The sequence below is a fragment of the Eucalyptus grandis genome, chromosome 3 (genome assembly GCF_016545825.1).
Source record: "Eucalyptus grandis isolate ANBG69807.140 chromosome 3, ASM1654582v1, whole genome shotgun sequence".
Taxonomy (NCBI): Eukaryota; Viridiplantae; Streptophyta; class Magnoliopsida; order Myrtales; family Myrtaceae; genus Eucalyptus; species Eucalyptus grandis.
The window spans coordinates 12,003,388-12,024,234 of NC_052614.1; the positions used below are offsets into that span (position 1 = coordinate 12,003,388).

General features: G+C 40.2%; 2 protein-coding genes across 3 annotated transcripts; one reads left to right on the top strand and one right to left on the bottom strand.

The window, feature by feature from the left end:
* The first annotated feature begins 7,779 nt into the window (after nt 1-7,779).
* Nucleotides 7,780-13,133, top strand: LOC104436225 (hexokinase-2). 2 transcript variants are annotated; one of them, XM_039310402.1, is made up of 9 exons: nt 7,780-8,374; nt 9,333-9,483; nt 9,582-9,764; nt 10,549-10,623; nt 10,852-11,007; nt 11,686-11,784; nt 11,871-11,998; nt 12,086-12,167; nt 12,335-12,403. In XM_039310402.1, exons 1-9 carry the CDS (start codon nt 8,064-8,066, stop codon nt 12,353-12,355), a joined length of 1,206 nt encoding a protein of 401 aa, XP_039166336.1. In that variant the 5' UTR covers nt 7,780-8,063; the 3' UTR covers nt 12,356-12,403. The 2 variants fall into 2 exon arrangements, with proteins under 2 accessions (XP_039166336.1, XP_010047252.2); XM_010048950.3 differs by lacking the exon at nt 12,335-12,403 and adding an exon at nt 12,524-13,133 and having other exon boundaries at nt 7,784-8,374.
* A 346-nt stretch (nt 13,134-13,479) lies between these two features.
* LOC104436226 (receptor-like protein kinase 5) lies at nt 13,480-17,276 on the bottom strand. Its single transcript, XM_010048951.3, has 2 exons — nt 14,476-17,276; nt 13,480-14,384 (listed from the first exon to the last, which is right to left on the bottom strand). The coding sequence occupies exons 1-2, from the start codon at nt 17,123-17,125 to the stop codon at nt 13,954-13,956; spliced, it is 3,081 nt and encodes a 1,026-aa protein (XP_010047253.2). The 5' UTR covers nt 17,126-17,276; the 3' UTR covers nt 13,480-13,953.
* Nucleotides 17,277-20,847: the final 3,571 nt, after the last annotated feature.

Below are 20,847 nucleotides of genomic sequence, written 5' to 3' on the forward strand. Positions count from 1 at the left end.
CTATCAATGACAGCGACAATGATAGAGAATCAAGCTTTTACGAATCTCCAGTGGACTCTTTTCAGGAAATTGACTTCGATTGTTCGTTGTCCTATCATGAATCATCATATCCTCTTCTCTCGAAAAAAAAAAAAAAAAGACAGAAAGAGTCAAGAGCTTGAAAGGATTTGAACCTAAATAAATCCTTTTATCAGTATTTTCATCCAAATCTCGAGATCACGTAAATATAAAATGTGAAATTTTTGTGAGATTAGTACTAATTATTTTAAAATTTTAAACTGTTAAATTAAAATGTTATTGATTATGACATTTTCCCTTACGTTTATTGGGGTTTTTTTTACCTAGCATTAAATGTAGCCATATTTAACTGGAGAATTGAATGAGATATGAAAATATTTAAACTCAAGACCTTATTTTCTAATACTAAGAGTCCGTTCGTTTCACGAAAAATTGGCCATTTCCAAAAAATATTTTCCCATAAGTCATTTTCTAGGAAAATGACAATATTTTCTGGTGTTCGACTAAAACCCGAAAATATTTCGGAAAACATTTTCTGGTGTTCGGTAAGGAAAATAGTTTCCGCTCACTAGATTGGCAAGCGCGAGCATCAATCGAAGCTCACTAAATCGACAAGTGCGAGTTTGAGATCGACAAGCTTGAGGTTCACCTAGTCGACGACTAGCCAAGAAAGAAGAAGATGGGAAAGAAAAAAGAAAAAAAGAAAAAGGAAATTGAAAATAATTCAAATTAGAAAAGAAAAAGAAAATTAGAAAATAATTTGAATAAAAAAAGAAAAGAAGAAGAATAAAGGAGAGGAGGAAGTGGGGATTTATAGAGGTGTGAGATAAGAAAGATCAAGTAAGGAAAATGTTTTCCACTTTTGAAAAGTGGAAAACATTTTCCCCTACTTTTGAAGACTTTTTTCCTTTGATGGAAAACATTTTCCCCAAGGAATTCATTTTTCGCGAAACGAATGCCGGAAAACCCGGAAAACATTTTTCCAGAAATTATTTTCCACGAAATGAACGGAGCCTAAGTTAAGAACACTATGGAAGAGTGGAAAAGAGAATTTTCTATATATTTCAATGTATCGTAACAAAAATTACATCAACCTAATTAAACACTTTATGAATAACTGAATAAGATAAATATCAATCAAGACACATACAATCAAAGAGAAATATTCACATAATCTTGAGCTGATGCAAAAAAAAAAAAAAAAAAAACCATCAAAATCATCCTAAATATCTCTGACATCTCCCTCAAACTCAAGGTGCTTTGAAGATGTTAACTTGAGTTTGAAAACAAGTCTGAATAGTCTCCAATGGCTTAGAAGTGGCGGCTGAGGTGCCGTCCAACAGTTGTTCATGGCAAATCTTCCAAATCTAACTTGTTTGAGAGGGATGAGTCCAGTAGTGGTGCTGCTTTTCAAAACGACATGTAAAATGTTAAGAATTAGAGGGGAAATAGCAAACGGGCGATGCGATTGGCTTGCAAAACAGTAACTAAGCGAACATAACCTATGTGGTTGGTTTAGGAAAATAATTACTAAGCGATGCAGCTTCTATGTTTGGCATCAAAAGAAAAGCCACCTACGCAAAAGCTCGACTAGGTGACGCACCCAGTGTGATTGGCATCAAAGTACAACCATCATGGGATGGATTTGACTATGTCCTTCCTCATATGAGAGGGCTCTACAGACTATGTGAGAAAAGTTTGTTGGCTACACGATGAGATCCAGAAACACACTTGGGTGTGCACTTAGTACGCTCAAGATCGACTAGCTCTAATATCATGTAGATTTTTCAGAAAATATTCTCAATTGTTCTAAAAGTTTAAATTATTAGATAAAAGCGTGTTTTATTATTTAAATATTCTAACATAAAACATCAAGAAGGTATATGATAAGAAAAATATAATGTATCAAATAGGGATACTGGCATGTTAAAATAAGAAACGTATCCATAGAGCTTACCATCCCTGTATAACAAACGGACAGGCTGCAAAAGCCCCTTTGGGAGCTTTGGCTTCTCTTTTGGTGAGGTTACATCTTGTAATCAATAACCAATGATCCTTAAGAGACCCATGGTTACAAAGGCTTGGAAGGATTTAATAGTTGAAACAGTTCATACTATTTTGCATTTTCTTTCTAGGTGATTTGCCATGATGATTTCCTAAACTTGAGTGAACCACACACCGATGATTTCACCGTATTGCTTCAAGGAAGATCAACAAGCAAGCCAGCGGTCGACAAATTAAAGTCTCTAAAAAGATGAAGTCTCAAATTTGATTCTCGGCATTACGCAATCTACGTCGGGTGAGGCCACCAAGGAAAATGCTCCTGGAAAAGTCTCTGAGCCCCTTTAAATGTCACGCTTTTCATTATAACGAAAAAGTAGATTACGTCCGGTGTTAAACAAAGAGAAAATTATTATGCTTAAAATGTTGGGCCGTCATCATCAATAGGTGGAATTTCACTTGTAACTGGTAGTGGGCTTGATAGACCCAACCATTTTTTTTTTTTTTGGTAAAGGTAATAATAATATAAAAGAGAAAGCCAAAGTACAAAGAATGGATCCATAACCTACACTCTTAGCCAAGGCAAAAGTGAAGGGGATCCGTTGTAAAAGGGCAAGGGAACAACCCACAAGAAAGATACAACCAGCACCAACTAGAGAACCGACTCCTAATCCTGCCAAACCTCCAGACTACAATGAGAATGCGGGAGCAGAAAGAAGACGGGAACAAATCTTCTAAGGAAGAGCATCACTATAGAAAATCCCAGGATCTAAACCCCAGCCTCTTTGAAGTCTTTTGTTCCTCGGTGAAGAGAAAACATTGCTATAAGTGACAGCTTTGTCTCTTACCACCTTAAGGAGGTGATTTTTGAGTGCAGGGACCACCAAGGATTCACCCCTGAATAGTATTGCATTTCTCTTCTTCCATATGAGGTGACAAAGGGCTCCAAATGAAAACCGAGCTATCTTGTGGTAGAAATCATTACCCGTAAGGAACTTCAAAGCCCAAGGAAGCACCTCATTCCAGCACCGATTTTTCCACGGTAGGTTGCACTTGGCAGCCCAGAAAAGGCCGAGAAGCCGAGGTACGACAACCAAAGAAGAGATGGTCTATGGAATCGGGTACCTCGCTGCAGAATGCACAAACACTATAGTCAATTCGGCCATAGGATAGAAGCATAACCTGGTGGGGAGACGCTTCTTCACAATAAGCCAAAGAATGAACTGGTATCGGGCGCTGTGGATCCATCCCATATAAGGGACGCCCATCTAACCGGATCTTTCCTTGGTCCGATTAAATCAAACCGCTGCAACTGAAAAGGAACCAGACGAGCCACACCAAATAAACTTATCAGCCTCAGAAGATAGCACAGGCAAAGGAATACCCCAACTGAGCAAAAATTCTTTAAGAGGCTGGCCCACCGGAGTGCTTAGATCCGCAACCACAGCATGATCCGGGATACAAAGGCTGCTTCTAAATGAAGGAGGCACAAATGCATCGAGAGGGCCACAAGGCAGCCAATAGTCATGCCAAAGTGACACAGATAAACCATTCCCAACTTGCCATCTAAAGGAGGTTCGAAAGTTGCCTCTGAGCTGGAGAATTTTCTTCCAGGACCAAGAACAGAGAAAGATCCTAAAAAATCATGGGCCAATGTATCCCGGAGGCCCGACCCGTCCCGTCCCATTAAGTCGTCTTCTTCTAATCAGTTGAAGGCCCGATTGATGAGTTGTTGAGCCGTTCTTTTTTTTTTTTTTTTTCTATTGGAGCGGCTCCCTTCAGCCCGTTCCACTAATTTCAATTGAGTTCGATTTCAAGTCTCAGCCTGATGTTTCGCTACGTACGCCCTCCTCAGCATCCGGTTGCCCAACCCGCTTGCTCGCATGCATCCCAAACGAGCTGCATCAGCATGAACCTCTCGTACTTTCTTCTAAAAAAATCGTGGATCAAAAGGTTGTATGATTCGTTATTTGATGTGAGAAGGTAATTTCATTTTCTTCTTTCCTCCAAATAATGAAGAAATGCTCCAGTCATAAATTCCATTTAGTTTGATGATGACTGAGACTCGGCTAGATCTTTTCCAAGTTGAATCATCTCACCTCTCTCGCTCGCGGACCCTGCACATATTCTCAAATCAAAGTTTAATATTTAGAACTGGTAAGGGCTTTTCCCTAAGCCCACAGAGGGGAGTGGCGGCACACGGACTGACGAGGAGATAAAGCCTGTTCGGCTGCAGGCTCGACAGAGGACATGGATTGTTTCCTTGAACGGTGGACCGAAAGCGACCTTTTCGCACCGCACACAAATCACCCCGATTGAATAGAACCTGGTAAAAGTGGACCCAGGACAGAATCCTAAATAGGCTAAAGAACAGCTCCCGAGTTGCAGCGTAGGAAAATGTACTCGTTTTTTGTTTTGGTTAATGCGAATTGAGGGATTGTCCGACTCGCCGTGAGACAGTTTCCGAAACCAAACAAAACGCCAGCCGCGGGTGCTTCCGCTGTCTCGGCCTAATTGGGGCGGACGAGAGCATGAAGAAAATGAAAAATCATGAGATATGCCATGATCTACGTTAACCCACACTTCACATGAACAGTTAGATCAAATAATATTCACGTGATCTAACGATTCATTGAAAATTGGTTATTATAAATAGAAAATACCCAAAAAAGAATGAAAGGAAACAATTCATCCAAGTCTTCCCGGTTTGTACTTTTTTGGGACCTAAAGGTCTAGGTCACGATTAACTCAATGTTGTCATTTTATTGAACATTTTCGTATAGTTTAGATACTAAATCAAACCTCTAATAAAAGTATAATGATCACATTAAATAAAGTAAAAATTCAAATATAACATTGCACATTAGGTTAAAATTTAGGGAAAATATTGAATAAATATAATGACCACATTACACATTATGCCAAAATTTAAGGATCATTTATATCATTATACCTTGAAAATAATAAGCTTTAATGATGGGTCCTCGGCAAATTAAGCAGGAGTGAGGTTAGATGGCACACCTCAAGAACCTTATCATAGCAAGCGTAGTATTTAGAAAACGTTGAATTATTTACATAACTAATTTAAGACTAAATTGGCCTAATTGGGCATATTGGAGTTAGAAGAAAATGGAAAACCATTAAGCATCACCTATTTATGCTAACCCACACTTCAAATGAGCAATTAGATCGGTGAGATCCACATGATGTGAGGGCTCATTGGAAATGAGTTGTTATATCTCAAAAGTACCCAAAAAAGTTGGAAACATACCAATTTGTCTAAATCTACCCTAGTTTGTACTTTTTGGGACCTGAAGATCCATGTTAGATCTTGAAAACCACAGGGATGGGGTGACATAGCCGTCGTTCCACCCGAATGACATAGTCTCAAACCATACCCAAATTCCACCTCTAAAAGTCCCCATTGATAGCACTCTCGCTCTATTAGCTGCTAACTAAAGAATCTGAAAATGTTGAGAAATAAAGAGGTGAGCAACCACAAGTTCAATGAGTAATTCATCTCTTCTAAGCAAATTGAATAGTCACTATGCATATATATAAATATAGAGCACTATTAGAAATCCATAATTCAACTCTTTAATATACATATCAAATAATAAAGAGTTGTTTCATTTGAACAAACTTTATACAATTCATAAAATACTTATTTAAGTCATCTTCATAATTAAAGTATCAATGCTCAAATCCATTGGATAATCTCTATCAAAAACCACGTTAATGGTCTATCCATTGATCCATCTCATATTAAAACACATGTCAATGATCCATCTATTGATTGCTCTTTCGCTCAAGATCAAACTATGGTCACGACATGACACCTTGTGACAAGGCGACCAACATTCCCCTCTTGCAAGATCTTTACCTACAAAGCCGATAGCTTGGCCTAGAAAGATATCCTAAACTTAGTGTGCATACCTCATAATCCCTCACTAGGTTCAAAGTCCTATTAAGCATAAACATTTATCCTCCAATACTAGAAATCCAATCCATAAGTCAATATCATAAATCAAGCAAATAAATTTTTACAACAAGGCCATTTGCCATTTCATATCCATTTCTCCAATCGTCATAAATCTTTCCATAAATTAGTCGCAAAGTAATTTTCATATATATTACTTCATGTACTATGTATAACATTCTTTTGAAACATTCATAATTAATCAAAGAGTAACAATTGCTCGATCCAGCTTTTATGTAATAAAAATGCTCTTCTCAATTCAATATGTGTGTGTGTGTCTATATATATATTAAGGCATGGTTTTACAAATCCAAAGAAGACATAATACCACTCACATCGTTATTTATAATCAAACCATAAACAATACTCATATCATCGTACTCACAGTCAATCAAATTACGAAATGACTAAATTATGCCTTAATGCTAATAAAAATGATTCCTACGCACTAACAAATCACATATTTTGAACGATTATTCAAGCCATTCGTAGTGCTGAATTTGAGCCCAAAACTTGGTTATGCCATAGCTTTCTCTTCTTGACCCCATTTCGAACATAGAAAGCCCTTCGAACATACTTTAAGAATCCCAATTTAACTGTTGCAAAACCAAGCTGAAAAATGACAAAGTATGGGCCCAATGCTGTTGGACCATGTGTTGAAAATTTCAAAATTTTGTTTAGGGCACACTATAAGCTCAAATTATGATCCGTAAAATTCTATGACTCCATAACATCCTAAGCTATCATTTTTACAAAAAATACGTAGCTCAACGACTCAAAAATTAGAGTCCGCTACTCGATTTTCCTAAAATTTCAAATTTGAACCCTAAATTTGGAAAATACTTCGATTGGATGAACAATGAGCTTAAGCTCTTACCGGGTATTGTGAATAAGCTTGGTGAGGCGTGGCACACAGCCCTCTCTCGTCTTTCTTTTCTTCTTCTTCTTCCTTCTTCCTTCTTTTCTCCTCTTTTCTTCTGCCCAACTTTTGCCCGAACCTGTGCTTTCTTTTCCTTTTTATCTCTTTCTTTTTTTTCTTCTCTTTTTGACTTTTCAACCTTCCTTTTGTTTTGTTTTCTCTCTCTGTGTGTTTTTATTGGATCCCACTGATGGCCCATATTACAATCCAAGTCCCGATTAACTCTATTATTATTATTATTATTATTATTATTATTATTATTATTATTATTATTATTATTATTATTATTATTTAAGGATAAACGAATTGGTACGTCATCCGTCTAGATGATAATATTGATGACGAGGAATGTCGTGGAAGTGGCCTAATCCTGGGTCCCCGCCACGAATTGGGCTAATTACACGTAAAAGAAAGCGCAAACGCTATCTAATATCTATCCCTTCAGCTTTCTATTCCTGCGGGCTCGGCGACCGAAATTTGTACCGCCCACGTTGCTGTCCGCAATCCGGTCCCCCGACATAAAGCGTCTTTATCTTTGTATTCGGTTAGACTTAGAGGATTGACAGGAATATTAATGAGACAACTTAGCTACGAAACTACTAGATATTCGATCACATCCAAATTGCTCTCGGAACAAGAGAGGCAAGGTCGAGCAATGCATCTGTCCATCCAATCAAATCAACATCGAACGTGATAACATCTTGACTCTTATTGCCATCATCTCTTACGAGGCGAGCTCGATCAAGCAGTTGACTCTTGTAAGTTTGCATTAAAATCTAAAATGAATTATCTTGAACAAGAATGCCGTGATCCGACAAGTCATCATTGGAGTCCTGAAAAGAACCGAATCCTTGAATGCAAAATGCCAAAGTCTTCTCCAACCTCAGCCGTCCTTCATTCCCACCTTATTTGAAATGATCACATTCACGATAAAGTCAAAAACCCGGAACGCCAAGTGGATAATTTGCGATTATAAAACCATCTACTTGCATGTGCTGTATCGGAAAGTAGAGTCATCTAGGCACGCCCAGAGAGATCGATACCAGCCTTGCATGTGCTGTATCGGAAAGGACGAAACTTGCGAGGAAGCGAACCGTCAACTCGCTTGGGGTCTGTGTGCTGCGGCGGTGGCGGTGGAGGTGGGAGATGGGTAAGAAGGCGGCGATTGTTGCGTGCGCCACCGTGGCGGCGGCGGCCGCGGCGGGGGCGGCGGCGGCGGCGAGGTGCACCAGGAGGAGGAGAACAGGAGCGGCGGAGGAGGGGTGGTCGGAGTCGGATGGGAAGTGGGAGAGGGCGGCGGAGATGGTGAAGGAGCTGGAGGAGAAGTGCGGGATCCCCGTCTGGAAGCTGAGGCAGGTGGCGGAAGCGATGCTCGTCGAGATGCACGCCGGCCTCGCCTCCGACGGCGGCAGCAAGCTCAAGATGCTCATCAGCTACGTCGATAGCCTCCCCACGGGGTAACCACGTTTCCTTCTTCTTTCCATCTCTGCCCATCATTTGGTTTTAGCGGCAGAGCCGACGATTTACTTCAAGAGCGACAGCAAATTTTTCCCGGGTCTAGTTGTTCAACGAACATTAAATTTCAAAAAATAATAATAAAAAATAATCGTGCATGTCACGAATTATGATTAAAATTGTTGAAAATTATTATATTACCTTGTGCCTAGAAATTTTGAATGAGCTAGTAAGATAGTTTTGGTGAGTTTCGGTCGTGTCTTTGCTTCTAACTGTTTTTATTAAATGTGACTGTTTGTAGAAAGTCCCATGTAGTGTGTTCTTCGTTTGACTTGTTGGGATTTGATTGACTAAAGGTGTTTGATTGACGAAGAGATTATATATAAGTGGTGGAGAGGCCTTGCTTTTGCGATCATTTAGACACAAAAAATTCGAAAGGGACGAACTTGAATTACGGTTTGCTGTCTCTATAGTCTCTGGTTCCATTTGAATTTGCAGTGGTGATGGAGCCAAAAGCATAGGCAAGAATTGCTGCATTCAGTCAGTATGATTTTCTTTCTTTTGGTTCAGATGATTCTTAGTCCTTACATGGGATGAGAAGATTAGTTGTCAAGGCAGTTTTGTGCATTTGTCGACTGAAACCCAGTTTGTGCTTGATTCTGAGAAGAAACAGGGCATTCTGGGCTGTCTAGACTCATTTTGGTTTACTGATGATAATTGATGAAAGAAGCTATTATCTGCTTCAAGTGTTTGATGCTTCCCCTGCAAAATTATGTAAAACATTTATGGTATTGGAAACAGCATTCAGGGTCGAGGGCCATTTTGTATATTTTGGAATAAAGGTTGGGTCTTCAAGCGCGATTGCCAAGAACCTAGAGACAGTCCATACTATTTAGCTTGCTGTTTTTTTCTTATTTTTCCCATGATGATGAATCCAAAACCAATCCTTGTCTTTCTAAGGGACGAGAAAGGGTTATATTATGCCTTGGATCTTGGTGGCACAAATTTCCGCATACTCCGTGTACATCTGGGCGGAAAGGAGAAAGGCATCATCAAACGAGAATATGAAGAAGTGTCGATACCACCTCATTTGATGACCGGAAGTTCGAATGTGAGTCTCTGTCCATCTGTATAATTGCTAATTAGTTTTCCTGTACTAGTGTTAGTTCTATGCCCTGAGGCTTTTCTTTTATTTCCAATTGTTTACAGGAATTGTTTGATTTCATCGCCATGGCGTTAGCAAAATTTGTTGCTACAGAAGGTGAAGATTCGCATCTTTACCCTGGTAGACAGAGGGAGCTCGGTTTTACCTTCTCGTTTCCAGTTAGGCAATCATCAATCGCATCGGGGACTCTAATTAAATGGACGAAAGGATTCTCAATAGAAGATGCGGTGATAATAACTATCTTAACTTGTCTTTTACAGCCTGTTACATTCATTCCATTACTTTGTCTTTTGATTAACTGCTGTTATGCCTGTTTCTTACATCCTGGTATCCGAAATGGATGCATGCTGGCAGATCCATCCACCTCCAGCCACTTATGCATGTGGGTCCACCTTCAAATGAAATTCATTTTGAGCTTGTTTTCAAATTTCTCTCTTTCGAGAGAGGACAGTTTGCCCTCGTTTATACTAGAGACTGTTCAATAGGACAGAAAAAGGAATCACGCCAGATAGTAGCTAAAACATGCCATTCTAATCTTAGTTAAACAAGTTTGAGACACATGAGAATCTGCCACTTGAAGTTCATTTGTTAATTGCCCAGTTGTTCTCAGTAAGAATTCAAGTCTTCAATCTGCATTACAGTGAGATATGAGAATTTCTTTTTATGAGTTATATATATGTCTCTGTTAGATCTTGCTTATATCACCAAATAGGTGAGCTAACTGGAGATTGTAGAGAAATGACTGGGAGCGCTCTGTACCATTGTTTTTTTTGTACAGTTCAACTCTAAACTTGCCCTTGACTATGACGAAATTTTTTTAGTAAAGCAAGCATAATAAGGATTTGTACAAGTTCATTTATAGAAGTGATCTATTAAGCGAGAAGCATGACTGGAAGAATAAGTCTGTCTTATCATCTGATTTTCCAAGATTCTTATGCGCACACCTTTACAAACTCTGATGTCTGTCATCTGACCCATGGTATTCTCTTTCCTTTATGGATAACTGAGTAGGTTGGAGAAGATGTTGTCAGTGAATTGAGTAAAGCTATGGAGAGAGTGGGCCTTGACATGCGAGTGGCTGCTTTGGTAAGTGTAGTTTCTTCTTTATTGTTTAGCTGAAACCAAAGAGATCTTTTTAAGATTTTTATACGTTCTACCTGTTGAATTTCTTCAGCATCAATATGGACTGGGCACCATTTATTTGAAAAAAAGGAAGAAGAATTAGGTGTTACTAATGCGTGCTTAGCATTTTCTGTCAACTGTTTTTGAATGTGATTTCTAGTCAGGATTCCTTAGATGGCTTAATTGATGTAGGTTAATGATACAATTGGAACAATGGCTGGAGGTAGATATAATGACCCGGATGTTGTTGCTGCTGTCATATTGGGTACTGGAACAAATGCTGCTTATGTTGAGCAGATACATGCCATTCCCAAGTGGCATGGTCCTCTGCCTAAATCAGGAGAAATGGTAAGTTCTTTTCCTCCTTAAGTCTTTCAGCCGTTGGCATGAAGATCATTTCAACTGTTTATGAGATTAGGTTTATGCGATAACAGTAACTAACAAACTAATAGGTTTAGTTAAGTCCAAACTTCACTTGATATATTAAGTAAGGAATGAGTTCAAAGAAGAAAAAGTTTATCAATAAATGTCCAAATCTTCCCAGTTATGTTGCTATTGCCTACCAACAATGTTCAGATTCCATTTTTGATTATAAACTAACGGTTTTCAGCGCTCACCTGTCAGGCATTATCAAATTCCTTTTCAATCTTCAGCACTCAAAGTCACCAGTACTTGTTCGACCCAAAAAAAAAAGAAAAAAAAGAAGTCACCATTACTTAAATTTTGGGCCCTTAATTTCTGTGTTACCAAACAAAGCCTACTTCATCTCTATTGTTATCATGATGTTGCATAGACTGTTCTATGCCCTTATTGCAAATCAAGGTGAAAACAATCCGGTGATCTTGTTGTGGTCTTCTGTCATCAACTTATCAAACTTGATTTCATCTCATTTCTGGATTGTTGCATTATACTGCTGGATTTGTTTAGTACTTTTCAGAATTAAATGCTTTGCTTGAAAGAAGGTCGATTGAACTTACTGAGTATGGCAAATGTATGGTGGGTGATCAAACATCTTTGTCCTTGTAGGTTATCAACACAGAATGGGGCAATTTCCAGTCGCCACACCTTCCACTGACAGAATATGATAAAACCCTGGATGACGAGAGTTTGAATCCGGGGGAGCAGGTGGCTTCACTTCTTTTTTCTATCTCATGTGCCTCATGAATGTGTAGTTTAACAAAGATGTATAACGTCATTTTGTTGTTCGGTAGGCTTATGAGAAGCTGATTTCTGGCATGTACCTTGGAGAAATTGTCCGTATAGCTTTGTTGAGAATGGCGGAGGAATCAGCACTATTTGGTGATATCCCATTGAAGCTGAAAATTCCTTTCATATTAAGGTACAACTATAAATTTAATCAATCGCTGTTTCTTCATGTGAATGTGAGATGGTTGGATTTCCCTAAACTTCTGTCCCAAATTTGCAGGACTCCTGACATGTCTGCCATGCATCATGACACATCTCCTGATCTTACAGTGGTGGGGAAAAAACTGAGCGATGTCTTGGAGGTATCAGCCTATCTGCAGCTTAATGTCGTACCTGCGGTGTCTCTAATAGCATCGCTTTTTCACTTCTGTTCTGTCTAGTACTAAGGGAAAAGTAATCTCTAATTATATCAATTGTAAGTAAATACTACTTTTACAGCGTGGATTGATTGTGCCATTTGGGTATTCAGGGAATTCAAATGCAAATATGATGGCCCAGGTTTCTGGAACAATGAAAGATGGTTCTTTTTTCTCTGATCTGCAATTATCTACATCTGAATCCATAAATCCCTATTTAATGCTTCACTTTCCTAAATTAATTTTCCAACTTTAGGAATTGCTGAGTCCCCTATAATTAATGCTGATTTGTCCATCCTCAGATATCCGACACCTCCTTGAGAACGAGGAAAGTTGTAGTTGATCTATGCAACATAGTCGCCACAAGAGCTGCTCGTCTTGCTGCTGCTGGGATATTCGGCATCCTGAAGAAGCTGGGAAGAGATACCCTTAGGGATGGGGAGAAGCAGAGATCGGTTATAGCATTGGATGGAGGTCTATTCGAGCACTACGCCAAATTCCGGAACTGCGTGGAGGCCACCCTTAGGGAGTTGCTGGGACCTGAAGTTGCTGAGAACACAGTGATAGTGCTTTCAAATGATGGCTCAGGCATTGGAGCTGCCCTTCTCGCAGCCTCTCATTCACAATACCTTGAGACACAGTGAGCCTGGAGTATCTCGGTTTGACATGATAATCTCAGTTTCCCAAATTTTGTATGCCTCCCCACCCTTTTATTAGGATATCATTTGGGTCTCTCTGAGGTCTTGTTGTATCATACTTCGAGGTGGGGTACCAGCAATAGTCTAGCGAGCAAAGAACTGAGTAACTTTAGCCTAGATAACTCAAGTATCCAAGGAAGAAAAGATGTAAATGTATCAACTTCTGAATAAATGAAGGATCCTCCCAATAAAGCGGGAACTATTTTAGCTGGAACTTCTCAGTGGATTTCTATTTGTGGATGTTTCCATTATTATTGATGGTTCAAGGAGATATTATGTCTCAGAGACAATTATAGTGAGTCGGCAAGTCATTGTTACGAAGTGTCTCTGCATTTCGGTTTACTGAGGTAAATTCTCAAAAAAGTTCCTATAGCTGCTAAATCATTTCGAAGTTACCGATTGCCTTAGCACCGATCTGTTATTTTGCATTATTCTTGCATTATTCTTGTCATAAGTTGGACGGAAGTTGCTGTAAATGGTGTTTGCGCATGCGTGAGATGATGTTGTACTATTTTAAAACTCGATCGTATCAAGAAAAAGGGTCTCATTTCTTGGTTCCTTTTGTGTCAGCATCATATAATAGCGATTCGAAAAATTGTCTGAGTTCAGGAATTTACTTTCAAGCCATCGACGGATTTGCCAGCTTTAGTGAGCTGCAAATGCGGCAAAAGATCAGACATCTCACGGTGATATTCACTGTACAGCAACACCTTTCGTTGCTGATGTGACTATCATCTTTGAAGCCTTAAGTAGCAGGAGTGCTCTTCATCTTCGATCTTTTATTGCCTCTATAATTATAGGTTTGCTCTACACCTTCTGCACAAAGTGCACAACCTTGTTCTGAATCTGTCTTGCTCAAATTTACAAATCCGTCTCTCTTATGTTCTGTAAATTCTATAGTATACATTCAGAAAATAATACACAGACAAAACGCTTGATGCTCGTCCTTTTTTAGGATAAGTTGAGGAAGTCCCACAGAAGCTGGCTGTCCACATACCTTCACGAAGCTTCTGCAACTGTTTTAGTGCAAACGGTCAATAAGTGTTGTACTCGAGAACATGATAATCGCTGTGTGGCATTTCCTGGTACTTAGAATTTCCGAGGAGGGGAGCGACATCGAAGTTGTGTCGGGATTTCTTCTCGACATTGTGAAGCTGATCGCTACATTTGAGCAGCAATTGCAATACCTCCTTCATTGTTGGCCTCGAGGAAGGCAGAGTAGCAGTGCAAAAGATCCCGAGCTTAAAGACATTGCTAACTTCATCTAGGTACGAGTTGCCCTTGATCTTCTCATCTATCGCATTGGATATCGGCTTGCCATCTTGGACATGATGCCGTGCCCAATCAGCAAGGCACATGTCTTCGGTCCCATTGTTAGCCTCCCTGCCGGTGGTGAGTTCCAAGAGAACGACTCCAAAGCTATAAACGTCGATCTTCTCATTAACTCTTGTTGTATGAGCATACTCTGTTATTCAACAAAGAAAGGGCAAGACATAAATATGAATAGGGTGAACCTTCATAACTAAAATGAACTCGTGTTAAGTGAATAGACAAACCTGGTGCAAGATAGCCAAAAGAACCGGCAACAGTAGTCATTGTAACGGCTTCCCCGTGCTTGGCCAACATCCTTGCAAGGCCAAAGTCAGCAATTTTTGCATTGAACTTCGAGTCTAAAAGAATGTTGCTCGATTTCACGTCTCGGTGGATGATGGGTGGTGAACAATCATGATGCATATAGCAAAGTCCCTTAGCAGTTCCTAGCGCAATCTGTAACCTTTTGGGCCAATCCAAGAACATACTGTTGGCTCCACCTGAGACGGGTGATGATCTTCTCATCTTGTGAAGCCAATGGTCCAAGCTGTGATTTTCCATGTACTCGTACGCTATGAGTTTCAAGTTCTCACAAGAAATACAGCACAGCAATTTGATTATGTTCAGATGCCTTATGCTCCCAAGTATCTCCACTTCTGCTAAGAATTGCTTCTCTAGCTTCTCGTCCAATTTTCTGTTATCAAAAATCCTTTTTACCGCGATGGCATCACCAGAACAATTCACGATGATTCTGTATACTTTTCCTGATCCGCCACTTCCAATCACATTATCTTCCTTCAATCCCGACAGAACATTTGATTCTGTGAAATTCAAACTTCGGAATGGGGTCAGTTTCGGAGTTGAACCAAACCCGTTTCTCTTCTTTCTGGAAGCTCTGACCGTGAATACCACTGCCAGAAAAATGAACATCGCTGCAGCAATGGCCAAGATCACAATCAAGGCGAGATTGGTTGGCAAGCTTTTGCTCGATCTACGGGATTGGGAATTGCAGGAATTGAGCCTTATGAGTGGATTGGATGCACAGAGGCCTGGGTTGTTCAGGAAACTGGTGGCATATGCGGCATTCTCTAACTCGTCTGGGATTCGTCCACTGAGGCGATTGGAGGATAAATTGAGAATGTTCAGCTTCAGGCCTAAATCAGGAGGAATCGAGCCAGACAGTTGGTTTTCAGACAGGTCCAATTGCCTGAGTACCGGTAGAAGACCGATTTTGCTAGGAATCGGTCCAGACAATTGATTGTGACTAAGATTCAGAGTGGTCAAGGAGTTCCACGAAACAATAGCTGTTGGAAGATTACCGGAGAGCTCGTTCTGACCTAGCAAAAGCATCGTAAGTGAAGGAAGCTCGGTCAATTCAGTCGGAATGGTGCCGCTGAGGAGGTTATTACTGGCATCAAACACCACCAAGTTCCTCCACGAAGACAGTGTGCTTGGAATCTTGCCGAAGAATCCGTTGTTGCTCATCTCGACCCGAGTGAGGTTCTGGGACAGCTCCTCAGGAAGCTCGCCAGTTAATCCATTACCACTCAAGATCAAAGTCGTCAAGTTCCGCAACATCCAGAGTCCTCCAGGCACATTGCCAGTGAATCCATTGTTGTTCAACCTCACTACGGACAAAGCACTGCAATTTCCAAGTGACTCCGGCAACTCCCCGCTGAGATTGTTGTGCATAGCAGCCAACCCGATCAGTGTGCCACCATGGCACAGTTGTTCTGGCAATGCGCCGGTCAAGTTGTTGAAGGCCACTTCGAATCTTTCAAGTGGGGAAAACTTGCCGAAGTCCTGGGGGATCGTGCCTGACAAATTGTTGTTGGACAGCCTGACCTTAGACAAAGCAGGAAGCCGCCCGAAACCTTCTGGGATTCTACCGGACAATTGATTGAATATTAAATTCAAGCTGGATAGATTCTTGAGCTTCCCAAAATCTTCAGGTATGTTCCCCGTCAAATTATTAAATGACAGATCGATCACTCTCAGGTTCACGGCACTCACTGCCTGAGGGATTGACCCGGACACATTGGTCGTGAACACGTACAACTCGCTCAAGTTCCTCAGAGTGAAAATGCTACCTGGGATCTCTCCTGTCAGTAGATTCATCGCCAAATTTAAGTACTCGAGAGCCTCCATATCACCGACTGTCTCTGGGATTCCACCAAACAGGTTAGTCTGCGCCATCGAGAAGAACCGCAGCTTCTTCAGGGCAGTTAAGTTCTGTGGTAGCTGCAACGGCACAAACTTGTCGTTGTACTCGAGCCTCAGTTCTTCGAGATCAGACAGGCCAAAAATCTCTTCAGGGTAAGTGCCATTGTACTCGGACTGGTAAAGGTGAAGGATCCTCAGCCTCCGCAGTCTCGCAATTGACGCTGGGACATCGAATGAGAAGCTGTTGGCGGCAAGAATCAGGACCTGAAGATCGGCCATATGGTCGATGTCGGATGGAATAGGACCTTCGAAGTAATTCTGGGACAGGTCGAGGTACACGAGCTTGGAACAGTTGTAGAGAACAGTGGGAAACTCTCCAGGAATATTGTTGTAGGAGAGATTGAGCTTGGTCAGATTCTTGAGGTCGCAGATGAATGGGGGGATCGAAAAATTTATGTTCAGGTTGACAAGATTGAGCTCGGTGATTGAGCCGTCTTGGCAGGTGATCTCCGGCCATGTGCAGTGGGAGGATGAATTGGAGGTGACCCAGTGGTCGAGGGAAGATGGGTCCTGCCAGGATTGCCTCAGCTTCAACAGGACTTGCTGTTCTTGATCTTGGATTTGAGACTCTGCAACATGGGAGAGGGAGCAGAGGAAGACGAGACAGGGGATGTACAAGAAGAGGAAGAAGGAGCTGTGAATCCGAGGAGGTGATGAGGTCACTCTCGGCATACTTGGAGGTCGTTCAGAGTGTTTTTCCGGTTAGAGAGACTCCCCGGAATTGGAGTCACCGATCCAACAGCTCTATATGAAGCAAAACGTGGTAGTTTGCTTTTGTTTATTGCTCCGCAGAAAACCCCCCTCCCCCATTGGTTTTAACCTCGTTCCAAAGCGCTAAAATTCGGTGGGTCCTAGCATGATGGGTGTGAACGAATTTATTCCTTTGTACTTTCTCGTTTCGCTCCACCAATCTCTCGTGTCAGTCAACGGATGAAAGAGGGAAGAGTCAAAGAGCCAACCATGTTCCCCTTGTTTTATCGTTGCTTTGGAATACCCTCCAGAAAGCAACCAGATACCTTTGATTCATGTGGTTTTATAACCAATAAAAGCCGGCTAAACCAGATTTTCCAGGTAGTTTAACGGCAAGCCAGAAAACTATGAGTTTGTTCCTCTGCAGTGTCAGCTAGTTTTACATGTTCCTTCCTTCAACATCAGCAGATAAGCAGAGCAAGTAGGGAGAAGAAAATGCATGTTATGAGTCATGGCAAAGACCGCAATTCGATGGTCTTCATTTGGTGGCCAAACTTGGATTATAAATTTCTAAGCAACACATTGTTTCCACATAGCAATTTCTACTCTCCTCATAATTAATTGTATCGAATATAATTATTAGGTTCACCATTTTTCATTTCAAAAAGAAAAAAGAAAGTGTAGTTACATCACAGTAATTATTATAATGTACGTTATCAGATCAATAAAAGTTTTTGAAAGTCACAGATAAATTGAAAAATTCGATGTAAATTATTGAGTTGAATTTATACAAAGTCGTCGGACTTTTAGAATTAAGAGAAATTATAAGAACCCCATATCAACTCCCATCGGAAACGCAAGTTTTCGTATAATTATTGTGTTGTAATTAATTTTATTCGTTGCGTCTATTGTCTATACAACATTTTTAGGATAAACACCCGTGTCCCTATCTCCTCCAAAGGACGACGAGCTTACAACCTCATAACCTACAGAGAATGGTATCCTGCCACGTGGGCTGTTGACCCAGCGGAAACCTTTAAATACGGCGAGGACGTGTTTAACTGACCTGCAAACACCTTCGAGAAAACTCAGGGGAACAACTAGAAGCCGTCCAACGTTGAACGTTGAACGTTGACCCAAGGCTTTTTTTTTTTCTTTGGAGTAGGTTGGGAAAAAGAAATTGGAACATTTGAAACCAGCAAGCAAGCAAGATGCTGGATGATTTCGTTTTGAATCCGCTATCTCGTGCTTTGAATTTGATTTAGCTTTTAACCATGATTTGTAGGATGTGAGCTTTCCATATAATCAACCAATTAGGATCGATTTAAATATAATTAGGAAAAAAGCCACCAAAAACTTAGATTATATTTACAGTGGCACATTTACTTCAAGTTTTTTTTTTTTTACACAAAAAATCATAAATTTAAATCCGTGTGACACGTTTATTCCAAATTATTTTTATGATGCCTCACATTTATGAGATAAATGCGTTGCACAAATAGAAGATTAAGGTTTTCGGTGTCATAAAAAGATTTGGGGCTTTTTATGTCACAAAAAAATTGAGATAAATGTGTTATTGTAGGCATAGTTTAGGAATTTTGATTGCTTTTTCCCATATAATTATGCATCTCTCACCATATATATGTATGCATGATTATGCATCGCCTACCCTTAAAATTAAAATTAGAGTCAATATGTTTGCACCACAAAGTAATCAAGTCATTGGCATGAATGAGCATGTGACTATAGGATGGAGTATTACTGAGCACGTGATCAATCTCGATGACCATATGGATTGTTATCGATATTAGCATACATCGGAGAGCATTATTGATTATCTGTTGATATACGATGACGAATGGTTAACGATCAATAAGGACAGCGAGGGCAACATATTACCAATCAAGCCATCGAGAGGAAGTCAAGGAGCAGTTACAAATTTGAAGTCACGGACGATCAAGCAATGGAGGTCGTGGAGCAATCAACGTATGACTTTAAAGGAACAATCGCTCTGGAATAAAATCATTGCATCATGAGAGTATGGATACAAAATTTTCGGAGGTAAAAGAATATGGCTACAACCCCTGAGAACTACTCAAAGATGGTTATGACATGACCTCTATCAATACTGTTGTTCATCTATTGGAGACTCCCCCGCAAAAACAAACAAAAAAACAATATTTCAATTATCTTTATATTCTTGCACTATACTTCTAGGTTCCACACTCGAGTTGTCAATCAAATTCCAGCGTACGTCTCTATCTTAGGTGTTGCTTGTTGGTTAAATTCTAGCATAGTATTTTTCACATTCTCAAGTTTTGTCAAGGATTAAATTCTAGCACAGTTTGTTTTCATTATTTGTAAGGTGATTGTATTCTCCAAACATTGTGGATGATTGAATTCCGGCAGGTTGTGTTTGTACAATGTCGTTCGAAGTGAAGCAGTGGTAATACCTAAATCAGTGTATGCTCCTCAAAGACCAAATCTGGTAGTCGACGACCAAGTTAGACCACCACATTTGCTCGGAGGGCAGCCTGCTCAAGTGGTCCCTAGGCAAGATCCCTAGAATGTCCGGCCGATGCTAGACTAAGCAATGCGACGTCTAGGGTGTGATCCGGTGAATATCTTACCCATGTACAGAAAGCCGCATCCGGATTAGATAGAGGCTGTACTTTATCCAAGGTTTTAAAATACTTGATTTTAACTTTTTGCCTGGCGAAGATGACGATCCACGGCAGAACATATTAACCTATTCACTGTGCAAAGTGGTGACACATCTCATGCCAACTATTGAAAATTAAGGTTGTTTCCCTCACAGTCCAACGGTACCTTTACATGGTATGTTGCTTTACCATCTAATGCTGTTCACTCTTGGGAGCAAATGGAGACTTAATTTCATAACCAGTTCTGTAGGCCAGTTCCTTATGTGTCTATTGTGGATTTGGCCGCTTTAAATAGCAGAACAATAAATTGGTAAACTAGTTTACGTCTAGATTCAAAAGAGCGAGAAATCGATATATTTTGCTGAAATAACTTTTAGTAGCCTGAAAATCATGTTAAGGGACAGATTGGAAGGGCAACTGTACAATGACCTTTTCCAATTAGCAACAAAGGCTTAATTAGGCATGGAAATTTTGTTGAAGGAAAAAGATACGAAGCCGGACAAACATGATGTGACCTTCGTGGAGAGGTATGGACCTAAGGGTGATCTAGACCAAGGAGAATATGCTAAGATAACAGTAGCTAAAACGGTTATTGACAAGTCATATATATGTCAAGTATCCAGGCCAGCATAGAGTTAAAGAGAAGTTGAAGGAGAACATCATGCTTTAGGCGAAAGATACTTGGTATTATTCAATTCATGTGAACAAAATGGATGAGAGTTTTTACTTGCTTCTAGCCGATGGCCTGATAAAACTGATCGAAGGCCAAACCATACGGAGCAGAAAAGAATTTGGAAACAAGAAATATTTTAAATGGCGCCACTCATGGAGCCATAATATTGCCGATTGCATTATTATCGGAAAGAATATCCAAAGAGGTAATTCCAATAGGTAAGATAAAGTTTACCGATGAAAAAGAAAAGGCTCCAGTGGAGATAGATGTTGACCCATTCCCTCTTATGATTGTGGTGTTTGTGAAGCTAAAAGGTAAGAAGCCACGGTAACCAAAATTGTGTGCTCGATGCAAGCGAGAAATAGGTC

What these genes read in the sequence shown, in the direction of transcription:
- LOC104436225 (XM_010048950.3), top strand. Translation starts at nt 8,064, where the DNA reads ATGGGTAAGAAGGCGGCGATTGTTGCGTGCGCCACCGTGGCGGCGGCG. An exon ending in TGCCTAAATCAGGAGAAATG is followed by an intron (nt 11,008 to 11,685) that starts GTAAGTTCTTTT and finishes TTGTCCTTGTAG; the next exon opens with GTTATCAACACAGAATGGGG. An exon ending in AAAATTCCTTTCATATTAAG is followed by an intron (nt 11,999 to 12,085) that starts GTACAACTATAA and finishes CCAAATTTGCAG; the next exon opens with GACTCCTGACATGTCTGCCA.
- LOC104436226 (XM_010048951.3), bottom strand. Translation starts at nt 17,125, where the DNA reads ATGCCGAGAGTGACCTCATCACCTCCTCGGATTCACAGCTCCTTCTTC. An exon ending in TTTTGGCTATCTTGCACCAG is followed by an intron (nt 14,385 to 14,475) that starts GTTTGTCTATTC and finishes GTTGAATAACAG; the next exon opens with AGTATGCTCATACAACAAGA.